At 36.1% G+C, this 20,593-nt stretch overlaps 1 protein-coding gene and 1 pseudogene across 1 annotated transcript; one reads left to right on the plus strand and one right to left on the minus strand.

The window, feature by feature from the left end:
* The window catches only part of LOC129718509 (irregular chiasm C-roughest protein-like), a 281,965-nt pseudogene that overhangs the window by 78,174 nt on the left and 183,198 nt on the right, over positions 1 to 20,593 (minus strand).
* LOC129718510 (uncharacterized) lies at positions 5,065 to 12,291 on the plus strand. Its single transcript, XM_055669329.1, has 2 exons — positions 5,065 to 5,595; positions 10,370 to 12,291. The coding sequence occupies exon 2, from the start codon at positions 10,635 to 10,637 to the stop codon at positions 12,075 to 12,077; it is 1,443 nt and encodes a 480-aa protein (XP_055525304.1). The 5' UTR covers positions 5,065 to 5,595; positions 10,370 to 10,634; the 3' UTR covers positions 12,078 to 12,291.

Here is a 20,593-nt window from a genome sequence, read left to right on the forward strand (position 1 = left end):
TAGTTTATTATTTATTTTTAGTATAGTAAACTTTTTATATTTTTTTGACAATCTGCGATTATTCGGGACATTCATACAAACAATTGTTCCGAAGACACAATTAAGTAGGGATGAATGGGAAAGGCGCTATGGAAATAGGTTCCACTTTTTGCCTTATTGGACCACTGTGCAATGACTGTAATGGACGTGGTTATTTTAGTTTTCTACGATCTCGCTTACTGCGTTGTGTGTTAATGAGTGATCACTCCTCGTTGTTCTACGTCAAAAATGCGGTTGTGTGTCGGATATAATCTTGTACTTTTTTTATTTTTTACTTGTGATTTTTATTAAAAAAAATTCAGATTCCTTAAAACTGAATTTTTCATGATATTTAAAGTAGGGTATCGGCTCTATTATCGTCAAGGGGTAAACGATGTCCAAGATCGTTAATTTCTGGCATGAAGGTTTTTCATAATGCAGAGAACTTCTCTGTAAAATATGAGGTCTCTATCTATGAGGACCCTTTAATAAGATTATTGTATTTTTTCCAGACCATTTCTTTTTTGTCTCACAGAACTAACGTTTTTTTTTTGTTTTTGGAAGGACAACCTTATTTGTTTCTCGTTTCTCCATGACAGGACAGCTTTCAATGTTTAGTTAATCTTTTGTAGTTTTTATAAGAGAAATTAGATTTTCTAAAAATGAGCTATAAGGGGCCATATCTAAGGCACGTGATCGAAAATAAACGGACGGGGAAGGGGGAGCGGGTTTGTTTAAAGACTCATGTCCAGTGCGCTCGGAAACGCTGCAAAACTGGAAATTTGATCGCAGTTTTTGTATAGCTCACGTCATTATCATTCCTTAAACATGCCCTTCAATTGTTTTGAACATTTTCATCCCAAAACCCATAAATATATGTTAAAAAAATTGGAAGAATTAGACAAAAAGTTACACGTCTTTTCGATATGATAAAAAACAAAGTTGTAGGCACCTCAACCACCAGTCTACAAAATAGCATATTCCAAATAACTTTCATTTATTGTGAATGTAGACCTGTGGGGTACAATAACACAGGTCGACAGAAAAGAAAAATGTGCAGCCAAACTGCTCAAACTGGACAAAATGAAAGATAAAAGCTGTTAGACTATCTTTTGGTGCCCTAATACATGTAAAAATGCTTAGAAAGTCCCCAAACACACAACCCAAGGCCATGCGCTCCCTTTAATTGTCTAATCAATGGAGACGCCGAGTTAACCTTTGTACAGCGTTCTAGAAAATTTTTATCTTGAGCTCGATAGTAATATTCTAGCGAAAAACTTTCTTCTTTAAAGTTGTTACACATGAAGAGGCGCCTAGAATTAAGTTATCAAAAACTAGTGTGTCCAAAATTTTCAATGAATTCTGATATCTAACTTTTAGCGGTCCCAACAGTCAAACTGATATAGAAATGAAAGAATATAGCTATTTAACTGTCTCTGTGAATTTTCGTGCCGCTAGTGTATGTACAAGTGCGTTAAAACTCCCCACCAAGTCACCACCCATTCATCCAGAACGCGCACCATGCGCTCCCTTGCTAAGTCAAATCAATGGAGACGCCTAGTGATTATTTGTACAACGGTCTGGAGAAGAATTTAGAGGGAAATTTCGTTCTAGAACTCGACAGCAGTATTCTAAAGATACACTTTCTTCTACTAAGGTATTACATAGAAGAATAAAGAGGCGCTTATCTTCATGATATCGAAAATTGGGGTGACTAATATGAAATCAGATATGTATCTAACTTTGGTATCATTGTTGATAGCAATGAAGATTAGGGCGGGAGCCTAGCGTGGTTGGTAACGTCTCCGCTAACCACGCTCGACGCCTGGGTTCGAATCCCAACGCCGACATAGGTTTCGATGGTTGTGGGGTGGCGTGATCCACTCACAACCAACCCAACAGGTCTAGATTCAATTCCAGCCGACACCGGGAGATTTTATGAGGCGAAAAATCTCTGGGATCACGCCTTCCATCGCATGAGGAAGTAAAACCGTTGGCGCCGGTCCGTTAATCAACAGGTCGTAAGTTAGGGTCCTGGGTGGAGTCGCCTCCCTGGGCGTCGGTAATTGGCACAACAACAGTGGCGGAAATAGACCGAAGGAAAATGAGCGAGAATAAAAAAAAATGAAGATTGGGCTGCAATGTTGTCTGTAAAATTGGAAATGAAACGGGCAAATGTTGCGTCAGATTTCAAACGTTAATAACAGCATAACCACAGGATGGATAATAATAACCAATATGTTGTTGGATAGATAAAATGTATAACAATTTTGTAATATGTTAATTATCACTAATTCCATTGCTAAGCGGTAAAATTGATAGAAAATTTCAATAACAAATTTACGCGAATGATGAACCAATTATATGCGAGCATTCCTAGCACAGACGACGTGAATGGACACCATCCGTTCCCTGATATTTTCTGTATCAATTTCGAAATAAAAATTGACAGAGTCTCCCCGTCCCAATAGGTCAATTCAATTTTGCTTCCATGAGCTTAGACTAATATGATGTCTCGAAGGTAAAAGTTTTCCTAAAAGTTTAAAATAATACACATCCTTGAACAATTTCTAAACCTGCGTGTTAGGTACTGAAGAACCTAATAAAAACTGATGTCTTGAAAGAAAACATGCCGTTAAAAGCAACAGTACCAGTGAAGTATAGAACCGCAGGTCTCGCGTCGTCTATGATTGCAGTGGTACTCTTCTGTTCGTACATGTCAGCGGTACACTTCTATTCGTACTGCAGCGGTACTATTCGTATTGCAGTGGTACACTTTTGTTCGTACATTTCTATTCGTATGCAATTGAGGAAAAACTGCAATGCTGCTGTTGATGGTGATTGAAAGTTCATCTCATAAATATGATTACCATAAATTACTCAACAAGAATTGTAAATTTTAGCAACGGATATTTATTTAATTTTATCTTCGATATTCACTAAATAACCATGACCGGATAGTATCGAAAGAGTAAATTCCTAAATATATACATTTATGAAAGAGTAAGAGCCTGCGAATGCTTGTGATTTTTTTGTTTATTTACTAAGATTCGTACAGAATCTCTTTTCACAATTCAAAATTGATGATATATTATTATTCTAAGCTTTACCATAATAAACGTATATTTCCTGTCTTCGTAATACAGCGAATGTAGTTGTAGGCAAATGAAAAAATTGTCGAGCAAAAAATAAAAATGTAATTGTAGATCGCTACGATTTTTTGCTGGAACTTGTTATTAATTTTGTTTAAAATATTTTCTTATGTTTGCCAATTGATGAACCTTTGTAAGGGCTTCCATATTATTTTGAAAGTAAGATCCATACTTTAGATTTGACTTAGTCAGAGTTAAATTAGACAAGACCTTTCATTATGATAACGCAAGTATTATTGGATTTGGTTTTTTGAGGATATAGAGATAATTCTGACTTTGACGCATTATGAGAAATTCTTGGTGCTTCTTCAACAAGCACGATATGCATATACATATTTTTTGCACAAAAAAAATACTACAGGCATAATATCGCCAAATATAAACGATATTCTTTTGAGTGTTGTTGAATATATTCCAAAAATTGATTTCCAGGGAGGGCTGAAAATAAAAATACGTACAGTCGCTGAGCAAGCACATTGATTTTGTCTGCAGACTTTGTATATTTTGCAACAAAAAATCCCCTAATTACAGTGTTTAGTCCCACGTCACCATTTCATACAACCCTAGGGCTGTATACCTTGTAGTATTTTTCTATCTTTCAAAATAGCCGATTTAGAGCAATTATACTAACTCTCTTAATGTGACTGTCTGTTTGTTTTCTACAGACTCATAAACTACGGAACCGATTGCCCCGAAAAGTTGTACACAGGGCTTCCCGAACACAGAAAGTGTCGCAAATGTTATTTTTGCTCTGTCTCATAAGCCTTTTTAGACGTGGGACTACGTCTTTGTTTACTATACTGGAATGAATTCTGTAAAATTGCAAATGAAACTGGTAAATGTTGCGTCAGATTTCAAACGTTAATAACAGCATAACCACATGATGGATAATAATAACCAATATGTTGTTGGATAAATAAAATGTATAACAAATTTGTAATATGCTAGTTATCACTCTTATTTCATTGCTAAGCGGTAAAATTGATAAAAAGTTTCAATAACAAATTTACGCGAATAATGAACCAATTACATGCGAGCATTCCTAGCACAGACGACGTGAATGGACACCATCCGTTCCCTGTGATATTCTCTGTATCAATATTGAAATAAAAATTGACAGAGTCTCCCCGTCCCAATAGGTCAATTTATTTTTGCTTCCATGAGCTTAGACTAATATGATGTCTCGAAGGTAAAAACTTTCCAAAAAGTTTGAAACAATCCCAACTCTTGAACAATTTCTAAACCTGCTTTTAGAACCTAATAGAAACTGATGTCTTGAAAGAAAACATGCCGTTAAAAGCAACAGTACCAGTAGAGTAAAGAACCGAAGGTCTATCGTCGTCTATTATTGCAGTGGTACTCGTCTATTCGTACATTTCATCGGTACACTTCTATTCGTACTGCAGCGGTACTATTAGTATTGCAGTGGTACACTTTTGCTAGTACATTTCTAAACGTGTGCAATAGTGGAAAAACTGCAATGCTGCTGTTGATGGTGATTGAATGTTTATAGATAGACATGATTACCATAAATTAATAAAATATGATTGAAAATTTTTGCAACGGATATTTATTTAATTTTTTCTTCGATATTCACTAAATAATCGTGACCGGAAAGTATCGAAAGAGTGAATTCCTATATATATATATATATATATATATATATATATATATATATATATATATATATATATATATATATATATATATATATATATATATATATATATATATATATATATATATATATATATATATATATATATATATATATGTATATATATATATATATATATATATATATATATATATATATATATATATATAAATATATATATATATATATATATATATATATATATATATATATATATATATATATATATAAGTTACAGACGAATCCTCCCAGATCAGCAGATTGCAAGAACTGGAACGCGAAGTCCACCGACTCGAGGAACCACTCGCCACATTATTTCATTCGAAGTGAGCGAGTCGGATTTCTACAGACGCTGACTGGAACGATTCCCACGGGCGTTGGCAGCGCATGCAACGGCATCGACGACGACAACGACGCGGGCTGCAGTTTGCTTGGTCAGCGGTGCAGTTGCTTTTCTAGCTTTGTAACCAGGGCATAAAAATAATAAAGTTAGTTCTAATTGAGACACGATAGAGGATAGTTAACTTTAGGTTTTCATTAATCATTTTTTAAAAAGCCCTTCAGGCTAGAAAGAATTGTAACTGGCGCAGTCGTAAGTAGGATTCAAGTAAATCCTTAGTCCGCGAGTGCAAGTGTCCGTGATAAAACTTAATCGAAGGAATATCGACAAAGTGGAATCACACCTCGAGGTGATATCGAGGATTCGAGGCTCTTCCCGAAGGACGGGGTATACTTGAGAATTCTGTTCAATAAAATAAAAACAAAACCGTGAGTAATTTTAATCTTTTTTTTCTATTTTAGTTGCAATACTTTTTTTTTGCTTGTTTAACTAAGTGCAGTGAAAGTGTTTTATGATAACCAGAAGAATGAGTGATGAAATGCAAGCGCGTTTAGATACTCTAACCGCCCAGTTAGAGGCACAACGGCTACAAATAGCCTCTTTGTTAGAAAATGCGCGGACAAATACCGCAAACCAAGCGATCGCAAGCACGTCTTCGATCATGGAGATGCCGAAATTTGACATTTCACGCATCCCTGACGCGATTAGGATGGTTCCAGAATATAATGGAAGTCCTAATTCTCTGGCCTGTTGGCTCGAATCCGTAGAGCAAAAGCTACAAATTTCAAAAAATCTAGTGAGTGAAACAGATCTGCCGCTAGTGATGCCCCTTTGGGTTGGCATTATTCGGGATAAAATCCACGGAAATGCAAACGAAGCACTCACTATGAGTCAATGTAGGCTCGAGTGGGAGGCAATAAAGTGTACATTGAAAGACCATTTCGGCGACAAGCGCGACTTGTCTGCCATAGTAACCAGTATTTCATACTTACGCCAAGGTAACAAAAATGTTACCGATTTTCATTATGAATGCAAAGGAATTTTGGCAAGCATCAATGCCAAAATTCAACTTGACGATCGACTCAAGCAGTGTTCTAACGTTATCCTGGAATCGTACGAAAGTATGATTATCGACGCATTCATTGACGGACTGCATGACAGCCTTTCATCTTTAGTGCGAGTGGGTCTACCGAAAACATTGCATTCAGCATACCAGAGCGCCTTGTCTTTAGAAAGTGCACAACGGAGAAAACGAGAGCGAAGATCCATGAATGTTGGCTTCGAGCAAACAAAATTTTTGCCCAAATTTTCTGCGAGACCGCAGGACGTTCAAAAATGGCCTGCTCAACAAGGATTTAACACAAAATCCAATCCCATTCCTAACCCCAATCCAAATCCTAATATAAATTCCCAGAACAGAAACGTTGTTCAAAATCGACCAGATTGGAACTCGAATCAATTTCGACAGTACCCCCCGCGTCTCGCTATCAAACCGGACCCATCCGGTCAACTTAGAACGAACAACTATCGTCCGACGCAAGTAAATTCGCACGAGGAGTGTGTTGAACCCCTAACCGAAAATAAACAGACCGAGGACAATGATAATGGCTGTCCATATGCAGATGAAGATGACGATGTAAATTTTATGCCCGATTCCGAACAACAAGCAAGGGAATGACCTTTCTTCCATATTTAGAGATCAATAGAAGAACCGGGCCCCCTCTAAAAATTTTAATAGATACAGGAGCTAATCGAAATTACATTTCTCCAAAAATAGTTCCAACAAAATCCGTAGCTTCAGGATCACTTCATAGAGTGAAAAACATCAATGGATCCTATATAATTAACCAACACACCTTTTTTAACCCATTCGCAAAATACATAACTAGTATTTCCAATCAGAAATTTCATCTTTTTGAGTTTCATAACTTTTTCGATGGTCTGATTGGATTTCAGACACTTCACGAGTTGGGAGCCCTGTTCGACACCTCAACAGTCGAATTGATTATTAAAGACACCGTCATACCTTTGAAGAAAAAGTATCCCGATTTGATTGAGTTGAACTTTCATGAATTAATGTCCACAATTCACGAGGTCCCGGTTTCGGTCGCCTCCGGAGATTTCTTCCTGGAAGACGACCTACAAGTTGCCGCTGACGTATACGTGCCCTCCGGAGTGTACAGTATTCAAGAGAGTAAAGCAAGATTAGTTTTTGTTTGCACACAGGAATGTTCAACAAACAAGAAAATTGATTATGGGCAAATCGTTTCTGAAATTAATAATTTTGAAGTGAAGGATTTTCCATCACAAATTAAAGCATGTAGGCGAAATATTGAAAACGAAGTGCGTACAGATCATTTGAACGACGAAGAGAGATCGAAGCTTCTCAGCTTGCTTACAAGAAACCCAACAGTGTTCTACAGAGAGGGTGACGACCTATCGTTTACTAACGTGATTAAACATCATATAAACACCAGCGACGAGCTGCCCGTTTATACAAAAAATTACAGGTACCCCTTCGTCCATAAGGAAGAGGTACAGAAACAAATTTCTAAAATGCTCAGCCAAGGCATCATACAGCCAAGTACATCGCCATGGGGGTCACCCATATGGATAGTACCAAAAAAGGCCGATGCATCTGGTAAGCAAAAATGGCGCCTAGTAGTCGACTATAGAAAACTAAATGCGAAGACTATAGATGACAAATATCCGCTGCCCAATATCACCGAGATACTGGACAAGCTAGGCAGGTGCCAATACTTTAGCACACTTGATCTGGCCTCTGGTTTTCACCAGATCGAGGTCGACGCTAGAGATGTACAGAAAACAGCGTTTCAAGTTGACCACGGCTTATACGAATATTTACGAATGCCGTTTGGTCTGAAAAATGCTCCGGGTACGTTTCAACGGGTTATGGACCATGTACTCAGAGAATTCATTGGAAAATGTTGTCTCATTTACATGGACGACATAATTGTTTTTTCAGCTTCCTTGCAAGAGCATCTCGAGAACTTAGAAAAAATACTGAGAGCACTTGAAAAAGTAAATTTAAAGCTTCAGCTCGACAAGTGTGAGTTTCTTAAAAAAGAAGTAGCTTTCTTAGGGCATATCGTTACGGATCAGGGCGTTAAACCGAACCCTGCTAAGATTGATGCAATCAAAAGTTGGCCACTACCGAAAAACCAAAAGGAGCTGAAAGGATTCCTTGGAATTTTGGGCTATTATAGACGATTCATTCGCGACTTTGCAAAAATTTCCAAACCACTAACTGCGCAGCTGCGAAAAGGGGAAACGATTGAACATACACCTTTATTCGTAAAAACCTTTGAAAAGTGTGAAGAATTGCTTACGCAAAGTGACGTATTGCAGTATCCCGATTTCGAACGTCCATTTATTTTGACAACCGATGCTAGTAACTTTGCGTTGGGAGCCGTGCTGTCGCAGGGTTGTATAGGAAGAGACAGACCGGTCGCGTTCGCGTCTCGGACGCTTACGAAGACGGAAGAAAATTATTCCGCTATAGAAAAGGAGCTTTTGGCTATAGTATGGGCAACTCAGTACTTCCGACCATATCTTTTCGGGAGGAAATTCACCCTCTATACTGACCACCAACCTCTTACTTACGCACTTAATCTGAAGACACCTAATACCAGATTAGTGAAGTGGAGGCTGAGACTCCTGGAATATGACTTCCAAATAACTCATCGACCAGGGAAACAAAATGTGGTTGCAGACGCTCTATCCAGAATTCCCGAAGAGGTAAATGCCAATGAAGATGAATCAACAGATAGCAATTCCGTGCACTCCGCAGACTCTGACTCATCAAATCTAATTGAGTTCACTGAGCTGCCCGTTAACTTCTTTCATAATCAAGTTATATTAAAAATTGGCGATCATTACACTGAAGATTACAGTGAAGTGTTTCCACAGATGCACCGGCGAACTATTACAAATTTCGCGTTCGGGGTGCCAATTTTAATTAGAATATTTCGTGAATACATGGATCCACGAAAGGTAAATTGTATTCATTGCCCTGAACAGTTGTTCGGAACCCTTCAACTAGTGTATCGAAATTATTTCAGTAGATGCAAGACGTTCAAAGTAAAAATTTCACAAAGACTACTAACCGATTTAACCACAGATACCGAACAAGATCAAGTTATAGAAGAAACGCATGAAACCGCACATCGGGGTATTCGAGAAAATAGAGAAGAAATACTACGAAGGTGGTATTTCCCAAAAATGAAGAGAAAAATCCGCACGTACATTGTTTTGTGCCCTACGTGTAACAAAATGAAGTACGAGCGTAGACCATACAAAATCAAACATGGGGAAACTCCTATACCAGAGAAACCCTTGGACATTATCCATGTTGACATATTGATTTCGCGACCATACACCTTCCTATCAGTGGTCGATAAATTGACACGCTTTGGAACTTTGATTTCCATGAAGTCAAGAACCACACCGGATATACGAAGGGCCATATTAAAATATATCTCGCTATATGGCACACCGAAGCTAATGGTTTCTGATAACGAACCGGGAATACGGTCTATCGAAATGAGAGGCATGCTCGCCGACCTCAATGTCCAACAATATTTTACACCGGTTGATAGAAGTGAAACTAACGGGATTGTAGAGCGATTTCATTCGACCATTAATGAAATCTACAAATGCAATAGGCATAAGTTTCCCAATGTTTCAATCAAGGAGATGTTTTTGATTTGCTGTACCTTATACAACAACAGCGTACACTCCTCTCTGAAAATCAAACCTCGAGAAGCTTTCTATGGGATTAAAGATGGTGAAGAGAGACCCCTCGACCCTCAAAGAATGCTGGAAGCCCGCAACAAAGTATACGATGAAGTAATTCATCAAATCAGGCAATCCCAAGAGAAACAGAACGACCAGCGAAACCCTTCAAGAGAGGATCCACCCGCGTTGGAGCCCGGCCAAATTGTTTATAATAAACGGCAGGGGATAAAAAACAAACAACAGAGTTTCTTCAACCCCGTAACAGTAGCCAATGACGGCCACCAGACATTCACGGACTCTAACAACCGGAAATTGCATAAGAGTAAAATAAAAAGGGTCCGTACATAAAAAAAAACCCAGTAATTAGTTTTATGTAATACTAGCATTAATTTTTTTATTCATCTTATTTACGATTTCAATCATATTAACACAGTCTCATTTTAGGATTAGTACCAATGGATTTTCGACTGGCCATGGCAGTGTGGGTTCTCGCTTTCCTTAATCCATCCCATTCCAGCTCCTCCATTCAAATAACCGACCTCCAACATAATCCCGGATTATTGGCACTAGATATGGGTAAGTCTTTCGTGAGGATTGGGAAACATCGCTTATATCACTTGACCTTAAGCAGTGCGAACCAATTTTCGCCAGACTAGACGTCGCCATACACGGACTGAAAAGCTTTGGAAACCTCTCAGACTTGACAGCAATGTTGGAATCAAAGTTTAGCAATACTCGCAAGATGTTTCAAAATTTAATGCCAAGGCAAAGAAACAAGAGAGGGTTGCTCAACTTTGTAGGATCAGCCATAAAGCAGGTAACCGGAAATCTCGATAATGACGATCTAATAGAAATATCAAAAACTCTCAAAGCTCTAGAAATCGATGACAAAATTTTAATTAACGAAAATAACGAGCAAGCTAGGATTAACACCCAACTTCAGGACAGGTTAAACAAGTTTATAGAACAGTTTGAATTTGATCACAACCTTATCAGGAAAAATCTTATAGCAGCTAAGTCAAATTCAGGAATCGACAAAACAATTAAACTACTGAGAGAAATATTGAAAATTAATATCCAGCTAGATAATTTAGAATCTCACCTGAAGCTTATTTTCGAATCAATCCAACTAGCTAAACTAAATACCATACCAAGAGACATCCTTTCCCCCGACGAGTTGAGCATAATATTAGATCATTTTACCAACCATAAAATTATCATAGATAGCATTGATCAGGTTTATCAATTCCTTAATCTCAGCGCATTTTATAATCACACAAAAATTGTTTTCATAGTAGAAATTCCCTTACTAGATGAACTTGCTTATAGAACGCTGCTATTAGAGCCATTAATAGTCAAAAATAAAACACTTAAGCTACCCGCTCACACAGCAATCACCAATGACCAACAATTCTACTTCATCATCGAGGAGTGCCAACGAGTCGGCCATAACCAAATCTGCCACCCAGAAAATTTGAACAATTTCACCTTAGATGGTTGCTTTCCATACTTGCTAAAAGGAATCCCTGCGAACTGCTCGATCAAGGAAGTAAGTCTACCCTCAGAAATCAAGTCTATAACCGATAATCACTTGATTGCAAAACAAATAAACAGTCAAGAGATAGCAACCACTTGCGGGATGCGGAATCGAACCCTCTCGGGAACATTCCTAATCGAATACCACAATTGTACCATAATTATAAATGGGTTGGAATTTACCAACAAAGAATGGTACAAGGTAGAGCCATTATTGGTCGTTCCCATGGATGGTTTAGAAATCCAAACTATTGATATAGAGCCTCAAATAAGTTTTGAAAAACTTCATTTCATTAACAGGCATCATTTGGAGACATTAAATTCTAAAACCAACGTAACCGCCTTTACTTCCATATCTTTGTCGAGCATAAGCCTGATAATCGCAACAATCGCTATATTTTTCTTAATAAGCAGGAAATTTAGCAACCACTGGAACCATCACAACAAGAAGCCCTCATCCGGTCACAGAGTTGAATTCACTGCAAACGAGGACGTTTCGATCTTCAAGGAGGGGCAAGTTACAGACGAATCCTCCCAGATCAGCAGATTGCAAGAACTGGAACGCGAAGTCCACCGACTCGAGGAACCACTCGCCACATTATTTCATTCGAAGTGAGCGAGTCGGATTTCTACAGACGCTGACTGGAACGATTCCCACGGGCGTTGGCAGCGCATGCAACGGCATCGACGACGACAACGACGCGGGCTGCAGTTTGCTTGGTCAGCGGTGCAGTTGCTTTTCTAGCTTTGTAACCAGGGCATAAAAATAATAAAGTTAGTTCTAATTGAGACACGATAGAGGATAGTTAACTTTAGGTTTTCATTAATCATTTTTTAAAAAGCCATTCAGGCTAGAAAGAATTGTAACTTATATATATATATATATATATATATATATATATATATATATATATATATATATATATATATATATATATATATATATATATATATATATATATATATATATATATATATATATATATATAAATATATACATATATTTATAGAAGAGTAAGAACCTGCGAATGCTTGTGAATTTTTTGTTTATTTACTAAGATTCATTCAGAATCTCTTTTAACATTTCAAAATTGGAAGATGATATATTATTATTCTAAGCTTCACCATAATGAACGTATATTACGAACGTAATACAGCGAATGTAGTTGTAGGCAAATGAAAAAAATTGTCAAGCAAAAAACAAAAATGTAATCGTGGATTGCTATGAATTTTTGTTTGAGCTTTCTGATTAAAATATCTTTTCATGTTTGCCAATTAATGAACCTTTGTAAGGGCTTACATATTATTTTGAAAGTAAGATCAATATTTTATATTTGATTTAATCAGAGTTAAATGACACAAAACCATTTCTTATGGTAACGTAAGTATTATTGGATTTGGTTTTTGAGGATATACAGTTAATTCTGATTAGACGCATTGCGAGAAATTCTTGGTGCTTCTTCAACAAGCACGATATACTTGTGCCTAGTCACAAGTTTGCACAAAAAATACTACAGGCATAATATCGTCAAATATAAACGATATTCTTTCGAGTGTAGTTGAATATATTTCAAAAATTGATTTCCAGGGGAGGCTGAAAATGAAAATACGTACAATCGCTGAGCAAACACATTGATTCTGTCTGCAGACTCTGTATATTTTGTAACACGAAATTCCCTAATTACAGTGTTTAGTCCCACGTCAACATTTCATACAACCCTAGGGCTGTATACCTTGTAGTATATTTTGGGGGAATGAAATTTCGTTTTATAAACTCGAAAATTTGTAAAGGTTAACTTGGCGTCTCCATTGATTCGACAATGAAAGGAAGCACATGGTTTCGTTTGGGGGAAAGTGGGTGGGGACTTTTGACGCACTTGTTCAGTTTATCTAAACTGCGATAAATCCTTCGTTCAGTAGATCGTGGATTGATTGCTTACTCGAAAACGAATATGCATCTCGCTTCTTATACGGATCCACTGCACAGCTGTTTTCTCCAATATCTAAAGACTTTTTCTCCATTATTTGATTATTTTCGAAAAATTGTTTTCTAACGATTTAATTTTTTTTTTAAATTTCATAATATGAATGATATTTTATTTTCTCAATTGTTTGATATTTCATATGTTATATTCAAACTAAACTTACAAAATAACTAAAAATGAATGTGATTGAAAAAAAAAAAACAATTTACAAAAACCATAGCTCATGAAAAAATACTGGATTGCTACAAAACCATTCACACATGCAAAAGTTTGTCTCTGCAATTTGTTATAAATAATAGCAAAGCTTGGAATAGCGAAGTACTGTCCTCTTTTAATCATTGATGGGTAGTTCAAATCCCTCTCAAACACTCCGATATATCTTCACACATGATAAATGACGCGCATCTGTCATCTGCGTTCCATCACAGAAACCTTTTATAGTGTTGCGTAACAACATAACAATCCTCATCCCATCACCACCACCTTTGTCTGCTTCTTTGTCTGCTTCTTTGTTCTGCGTCTTTTTATACATGAGCAAACAAATATTATTTGATAAAAAATAAAAAAAAGTTGGCTTACTGTAGCGCATTTGCAGGAGAGTTGATAAACATATGTTTAATTTTTAAAACTTTGAAAATTTTATGTCGATATATCAAAATATCTTAAATCAAAACTGTTGATTAGATTTCACATAATGTTAAAAAATAATGGCCAATAGCTTAACCCGATCCAGGCGGAGAGAAATCAGTTTTTACCTTAAAAAATGAACTTCGAACTCTTATTACTCATCAACTATAAACATAATTATCACAAACTGTATTGCGAATTAAAGATCAATCTGTACCTTACTGAATAATTTCCTCGTGAAAATTTTCAAGCATAATTGTTGAACTTGAATCAAAGTTTGAATGTCACTCGTCGGGAATGGGTTTATCTTATACTCTAAGATTTTTTGAAACAGCTAAAATTTTCTCGTATTAGCAAAATAATTATCCCTTTCTCCATACATCTTGAACGTCGCAGTATACTTAAAGAATTAATTTGGGGTACAATATGTGCAGCATGTTTAGTGTAGGTGAAATGTCTTTTCTATTTTTGAAAATATCGAAAAAAAATCAAGTGCGGCTTGTCACGCGCCATAAGCTAAGCTGGAAACTCGATATGATGTTTTGCATAAAATGGCTTTGTTTATTTTCTCGAGCAAAAAGGTTTATAATCCCCATTACTTTCTTGACTTTTTCATAGTCTATCCTAAATGAGCTACAACAGGTACTGCCTTATTCCATCACTTGACAACCTAATTTTGATGGTAATGCCATGGTCCATGACATTACAGAACTTATTGGACATGTAACTATGAAATAACGTTCATAATCAACCGACAGTGGTTTGGCTAACTTTAGATTTCATTTACATGTTTGATATCTTTGATACTATGTTTTTCTTACATCTTAAAATTGCCTTCCGCTCTCTATTACGTTTTGGCGGTTTTTGTCGATGCACCTGCATCAGAACCTATAGCCATGTGCTAATTTAACACGTGTGCCGAATATTAGTTAAAACGCAGTTAGCTTTGATTTCCTTACGACTGGTTTCATACCAGGCGAGAGGAGGTGAGTGGAGGACTAAAAGCAAAGGTAACTTGTAGTCAGAACAGGAGTGTTTGCGTTGCTACCCTCAAAAAAATAACAAACTTTAGTATACCTCAGCTTCAGAGTTTGCTTAGGAAAAAGGTAATTTGAGTAACTTTCGTTTGTCGTGCGCGTGACTGAAAGACAAGCAAACTATATATAATCCGACGATTATATAGTTTTTGTGTTAAAACATAAAAAAATAAAGTGTGCCTTGGGATTCGGAGCCACTATAAACTGGTCGATCAGTCATTTGGCTTGAAAATATTCTTGAGATACTACCGTTGCACAATATATCGTTCGGATAACAATAAGAGATGTACATTTTACATCATGCAATCGTATCGCATAGATAGGCATATATTTTGTTCGGTCAGTTTCCGTACAAAAAATCTACGATTGTATCAACCTGGATTGAACATTCCGCGTTCGTGTCAATCTCCGCATGCGAAGCGCCATACAACTTTCCATGAGCAAAACAAACTACCAGCAAGTGCCCTGCACTCGTGTCGGCAGGTTACGAGTTCAACGAGCAGTCAATGGCCTCAATTTTCCAGCGTTTCACATATCATGTCATGTCCACCTCTTCAAGTTTGCTATTTTTACAAATAGGATACCGGCACGCTATATATTTCAGCTCTATCGAATTAGTGATGGGCGCGAGCGAGGAGACGAAAGTGGCTGAAGAACAGTGTTTTCAACTGGCAGCTCGAACTCATACAACACGCACATACACCAGCCGTACGCGGAATGTCATTGTTCTACGCCGTCAGCGGCCTATCAACATGCTTACCTTTGCTTTATAGTTTTCGTTCCCGCATACTACAATTTCCTGCGTTTCGCCGGATTTGGACACGAAACGAAACACAAACATATCCCTCAGTGTTCACAGTGTACTGCCATATCCTGGTCTGGCTGCATTCGGTTGAATGAGGCGCTAGAACAGCACTCCATACACAGTGACATTGAAATGTGGATCGATTTTTGTTTCGCGCCTTCATCAACTGCCGGTTGTTTGCACGCGAAGTAGGGTTCAAAGCATACTGACCGTGGCGTGGTTAGGGTGGATTGCTTCCTGTTGGTTGACCTTTTGAGGGAAACGTATGGGTAACATTTAGGCCAAAGTAATTGGTGAATGTTTAACAGAGAAAAATACTGCTTACTGTGAGGCTAGTTTACTAGGCATTACCGTAGTGTGCCTTTGGCGTGGCAGTTGCTACAAGAGGAAACAATTTCTTGCTGACGGCTTGCCATCAAAAGCTCGCATTCAATGCATTTTTCACGGCGGCCCAGTTCAACCATTTATCAATTACCGACTGTTGGTTTCATGTGCTATTTCCCACACGCTAGACAGCTGAAAATATTTCCTGTGGCTATTATTTATCCGCGAGGTTTTGTTTTCGTACATCCAAATGCGAAGGTTTCATCTAATGCATGCTACTGCATTGATTTTTTATTTTGGTAGTTATTTCGTAAAACTGGGTAATAATATTCGGCATACTTAAGAATGGAAATTTCGGTGAGAACTTTGCGTATTTTTTGATCATCTAGCAGGGACTGCTCTCCAGCGGAAAACTATCTATGAAATCTTCTCCCAATCTGTCAATTTTTACATAAAGCATATTATTATATATCTATCGCATTAGCTATCAAAAATACATTTTTCCAACCTCTCATGACACACCACCAAAACCTGTAATGCGGCTTTTCATTAGACAATCCACTGCTGCTATCATACATATTGGATAGCAATCCTTCCGGAAACTTACTAGGTATGCATCATAAAAGTGTAAAATAACTATATCGTCGTGTGTCGAGGTTCGTTCCCCACCCGGAGGCTTCGTCTGCACGGTCGGTGGTGTCAGCCCCAAGATGGAATTTCATACACACACACACACCGGGGGAATGTTAGGCGAACCGTCAGCAGCAAAAACCCAATATTGAAAACAATAATTCATGCTCCAAAGAGCAGTTTCCTGTACGCCCGAGAGTGACGTACGAATCTAATATGAGGCGCGTAGGTTAGGTGCCTTCCGTGTTACGTTACGATATGCGCAACTATGCTTCTCATGCTGCAAACGGGAGCCGGGCTCCGTTCCCGGTGCGGGCGAGGTTAGCAAAGGTTGCACCCGACGTAAACGGATCCATGTACGCTAAATCACATTCCGCTTCGGAACGGGCTTACGACGAACGAAACTGACGGAATCGGGACGGTCTAGAACGCTGGAACAAGAAATCAATGTATACAACAGCACCACGATATGAGCTTCTGTTTTTACGATCGGCGGAATTGTCTCATGAGCGGAAATCGGTTGCAAACACAGAATAACCGAGGCCCGGCGCTGGCGGGAGCTAGAATATTAGATTTTTACGGTTGGTTTAATTTAATATCTGTCGAAAGTGGGTTCCCGCGAGTATGGATATGGGGGGCCCATCGCTGGGTGTCACAAAGTGATTGGAAATGTGCTAACCAGAGTGCTCGGGATTAGGTTAATGGGGAACAGCTTCAGATGCGTCTTTATCCGATGCCGGCTGGGTCGTTGGTGGGATTTGCTACCATCTTTCCAGCTGCGTTTCACAACGGCCTCGGTTTTGAGAGACGGAATTAATGTTCAGTAACGTTTAGTGACAGTGATAAAAAAGAGCTTAACGGTAACAGCAAAAATTAAACCAGCTTCGAGCTCCATAAAAAGTTGAACATTTTTCGTAAACAACTTTGCGTTCATTGAAAACCGTAAAACCGTTTCTTGGTCGCTTAACTTTAACAATATACATGGTTACTGAAGACCAATACAAATTGATTTTTTACATTTACATTCAAGAAAGAAGTAAACAATTAAAGAGCGTAAGAAATATTGAAGATTTGTTGACTTTAACTATTAAAACTATGATTTAAAAATTTTAGTTTTTGGCTTCTGATATTTGGCCTTTGACTTTTTGCATTTTTACGATCTTCGATGTTGTACATTGGATTTTCAATTTTCAACTATCGACTCCCGGCTTAAAAAAAACAAATTTCGATTTTTGTTTTTCAAGTTTTGATGATCGATTTTCAAATTTTTATTTTAAATTTTCTACTTTCCACTTTCGATTTTCGACGTTGGTTATTCGATTTTCGAATTCCGATTTTAAATTTGGTCTTTCGACTGTCGATTTTTAAGTTTTGATATTCGCTTTTTAAATATCGATTTCCGATCTTCGATTTTTAATTTTTGAATTTTGATTTTCGAATTTCCACTTTCAATTTTCGACTTTCGATTTTTGACTTTTTACTTCAGATTGACGTTGGACATTCGATTTTCAGTTCTCGATCCTCGTTTTAGCCTATCAGCTTTTAAACTTGGACTTTAGATTTTCGATCCGTTTTTCAGTTTTCGATTTTGGTTTTATATTTTTGATTTTCGAATATCGAATTTTGACTATCAATTTTCGACTTTCGATTTTGCACCTTTGATTTTCGATTTTGAATCATCAATTTCCGATTTTTGATTTTCAATTTTTGACTTTCGACCTTTTTCCACAGATAAACAGACGTGCCACTCGCAGACGATTTCATCGACAAGGAAAATAACGATTATTTTGAAATTTTGCTTAGTGGGCAATAATGCCGCGGGTGTCGCTAGAGGCAAGTGTGGACGTTCATCATCGAAGACAAAAACCGTCAGTTATGCCGCTGGTGTTAATGTTAGCAAGCGTACACATCCATTAGCAAAAACTAAAACCGTTTTACGAAAATAAATTAGTAAGCAATAAGCTCACATGGTGGCTATTTTGATATCCAATATCCAATTATCTAGTTTTGACGTTGGACATTCGATTTCCAAATTTTAACTCTCACTCTCTTCAACTCCTCAATTTCCTAACTCTCATCCCTCATCTCGACATTCAATTTTCGACTATTGATTTTCAAATTTCCATTTTCGGTGAGGCTTTTGTTTTTCGACATTTGATCATCGTTTTTCGATTTCAGATTTTTAATACATATATAATTTTCAACTTTCAATTTTCGATTTCAAACTTCCATGGAATTTATTCACTTTAGACTTTGAATAAATTCCTATTTACAGGTCTTATTTGATTTTGGCAATACTTATATTATATTATATAATATTTAATGATGACTACTGGACTAAAAAATAGATTCAATAGACAATTATATAGCCAGTCCGAACAGTGTTGTCCGATGCCTACCGGACTGAAGCGAAAATTCAGTTCAACGCTTGGTTACTGGTGACAACACGTCCAAAGTTTTGATGTTGCCAGAATTGAACCGTGCCAAAAACGGAACGTGCCTAAATCGAACGAGGACTGTACTTATTACTATTAATTTTTTTATTTACCTTATACTTTTTGTTTTTACTTTTAACTCTTGACCTTTTTTCTTTTTGAATTTTTACTTTTGACTTTTCACTGTTGACTTTTGACATTTTACTTTTTACTGTTTACTGTTTTCTTTTTACTAATTACTGTATACTGTTTACTGTTTACTTTTTACTTTTTACTTTCTACTTTTTACTTTTTACTTTTTACTTTTTACTTTTTACTTTTTACTTTTTACTTTTTACTTTTTACTTTTTACTTTTTACTTTTTACTTTTTACCTTCCACTTTTTACTTTTTACTTTTACATTTTACATTTTAATTTTTACTTTTTACTTTTTACATTTTACTTTTTACTTTTTACTTTTTACTTTTTACTTTTTACTTTTTACTTTTTACTTTTACTTTTTACTTTTTACTTTTTACTTTTTACTTTTTACTTTTTACTTTTTACTTTTTACTTTTTACTTTTTACTTTTTACTTTTTACTTTTTACTTTTTACTTTTTACTTTTTACTTTTTACTTTTTACTTTTTACATTTTACTTCTTACTTTTTACTTTTTACTTTTTACTTTTTACTTTTTACTTTTTACTTTTTACTTTTTACTTTTTACTTTTTACTTTTTACTTTTTACTTTTTACTTTTTACTTTTTACTTTTTACTTTTTACTTTTTACTTTTTACATTTTACTTCTTACTTTTTACTTTTTACTTTTTACTTTTTACTTTTTACTTTTTACTTTTTACTTTTTACTTTTTACTTTTTACTTTTTACTTTTTACTTTTTACTTTTTACTTTTTACTTTTTACTTTTTACTTTTTACTTTTTACTTTTTACTTTTTACTTTTTACTTTTTACTTTTTACTTTTTACTTTTTACTTTTTACTTTTTTCTTTTAACTTTTTACTTTTTACTTTTTACTTTTTACTTTTTACTTTTTACTTTTTACTTTTTACTTTTTACTTTTTACTTTTTACGTTTTACTTTTTACTTTTTACTTTTTACTTTTTACTTTTTACCTTCCACTTTTTACTTTTTACTTTTACATTTTACATTTTACTTTTTACTTTTTACTTTTTACTTTTTACTTTTTACTTTTTACTTTTTACTTTTTACTTTTTACTTTTTACTTTTTACTTTTTACTTTTTACTTTTTACTTTTTACTTTTTACTTTTTACTTTTTACTTTTTACTT

This window comes from Wyeomyia smithii, chromosome 1 (genome assembly GCF_029784165.1).
Source record: "Wyeomyia smithii strain HCP4-BCI-WySm-NY-G18 chromosome 1, ASM2978416v1, whole genome shotgun sequence".
Lineage (NCBI taxonomy): Eukaryota > Metazoa > Arthropoda > Insecta > Diptera > Culicidae > Wyeomyia > Wyeomyia smithii.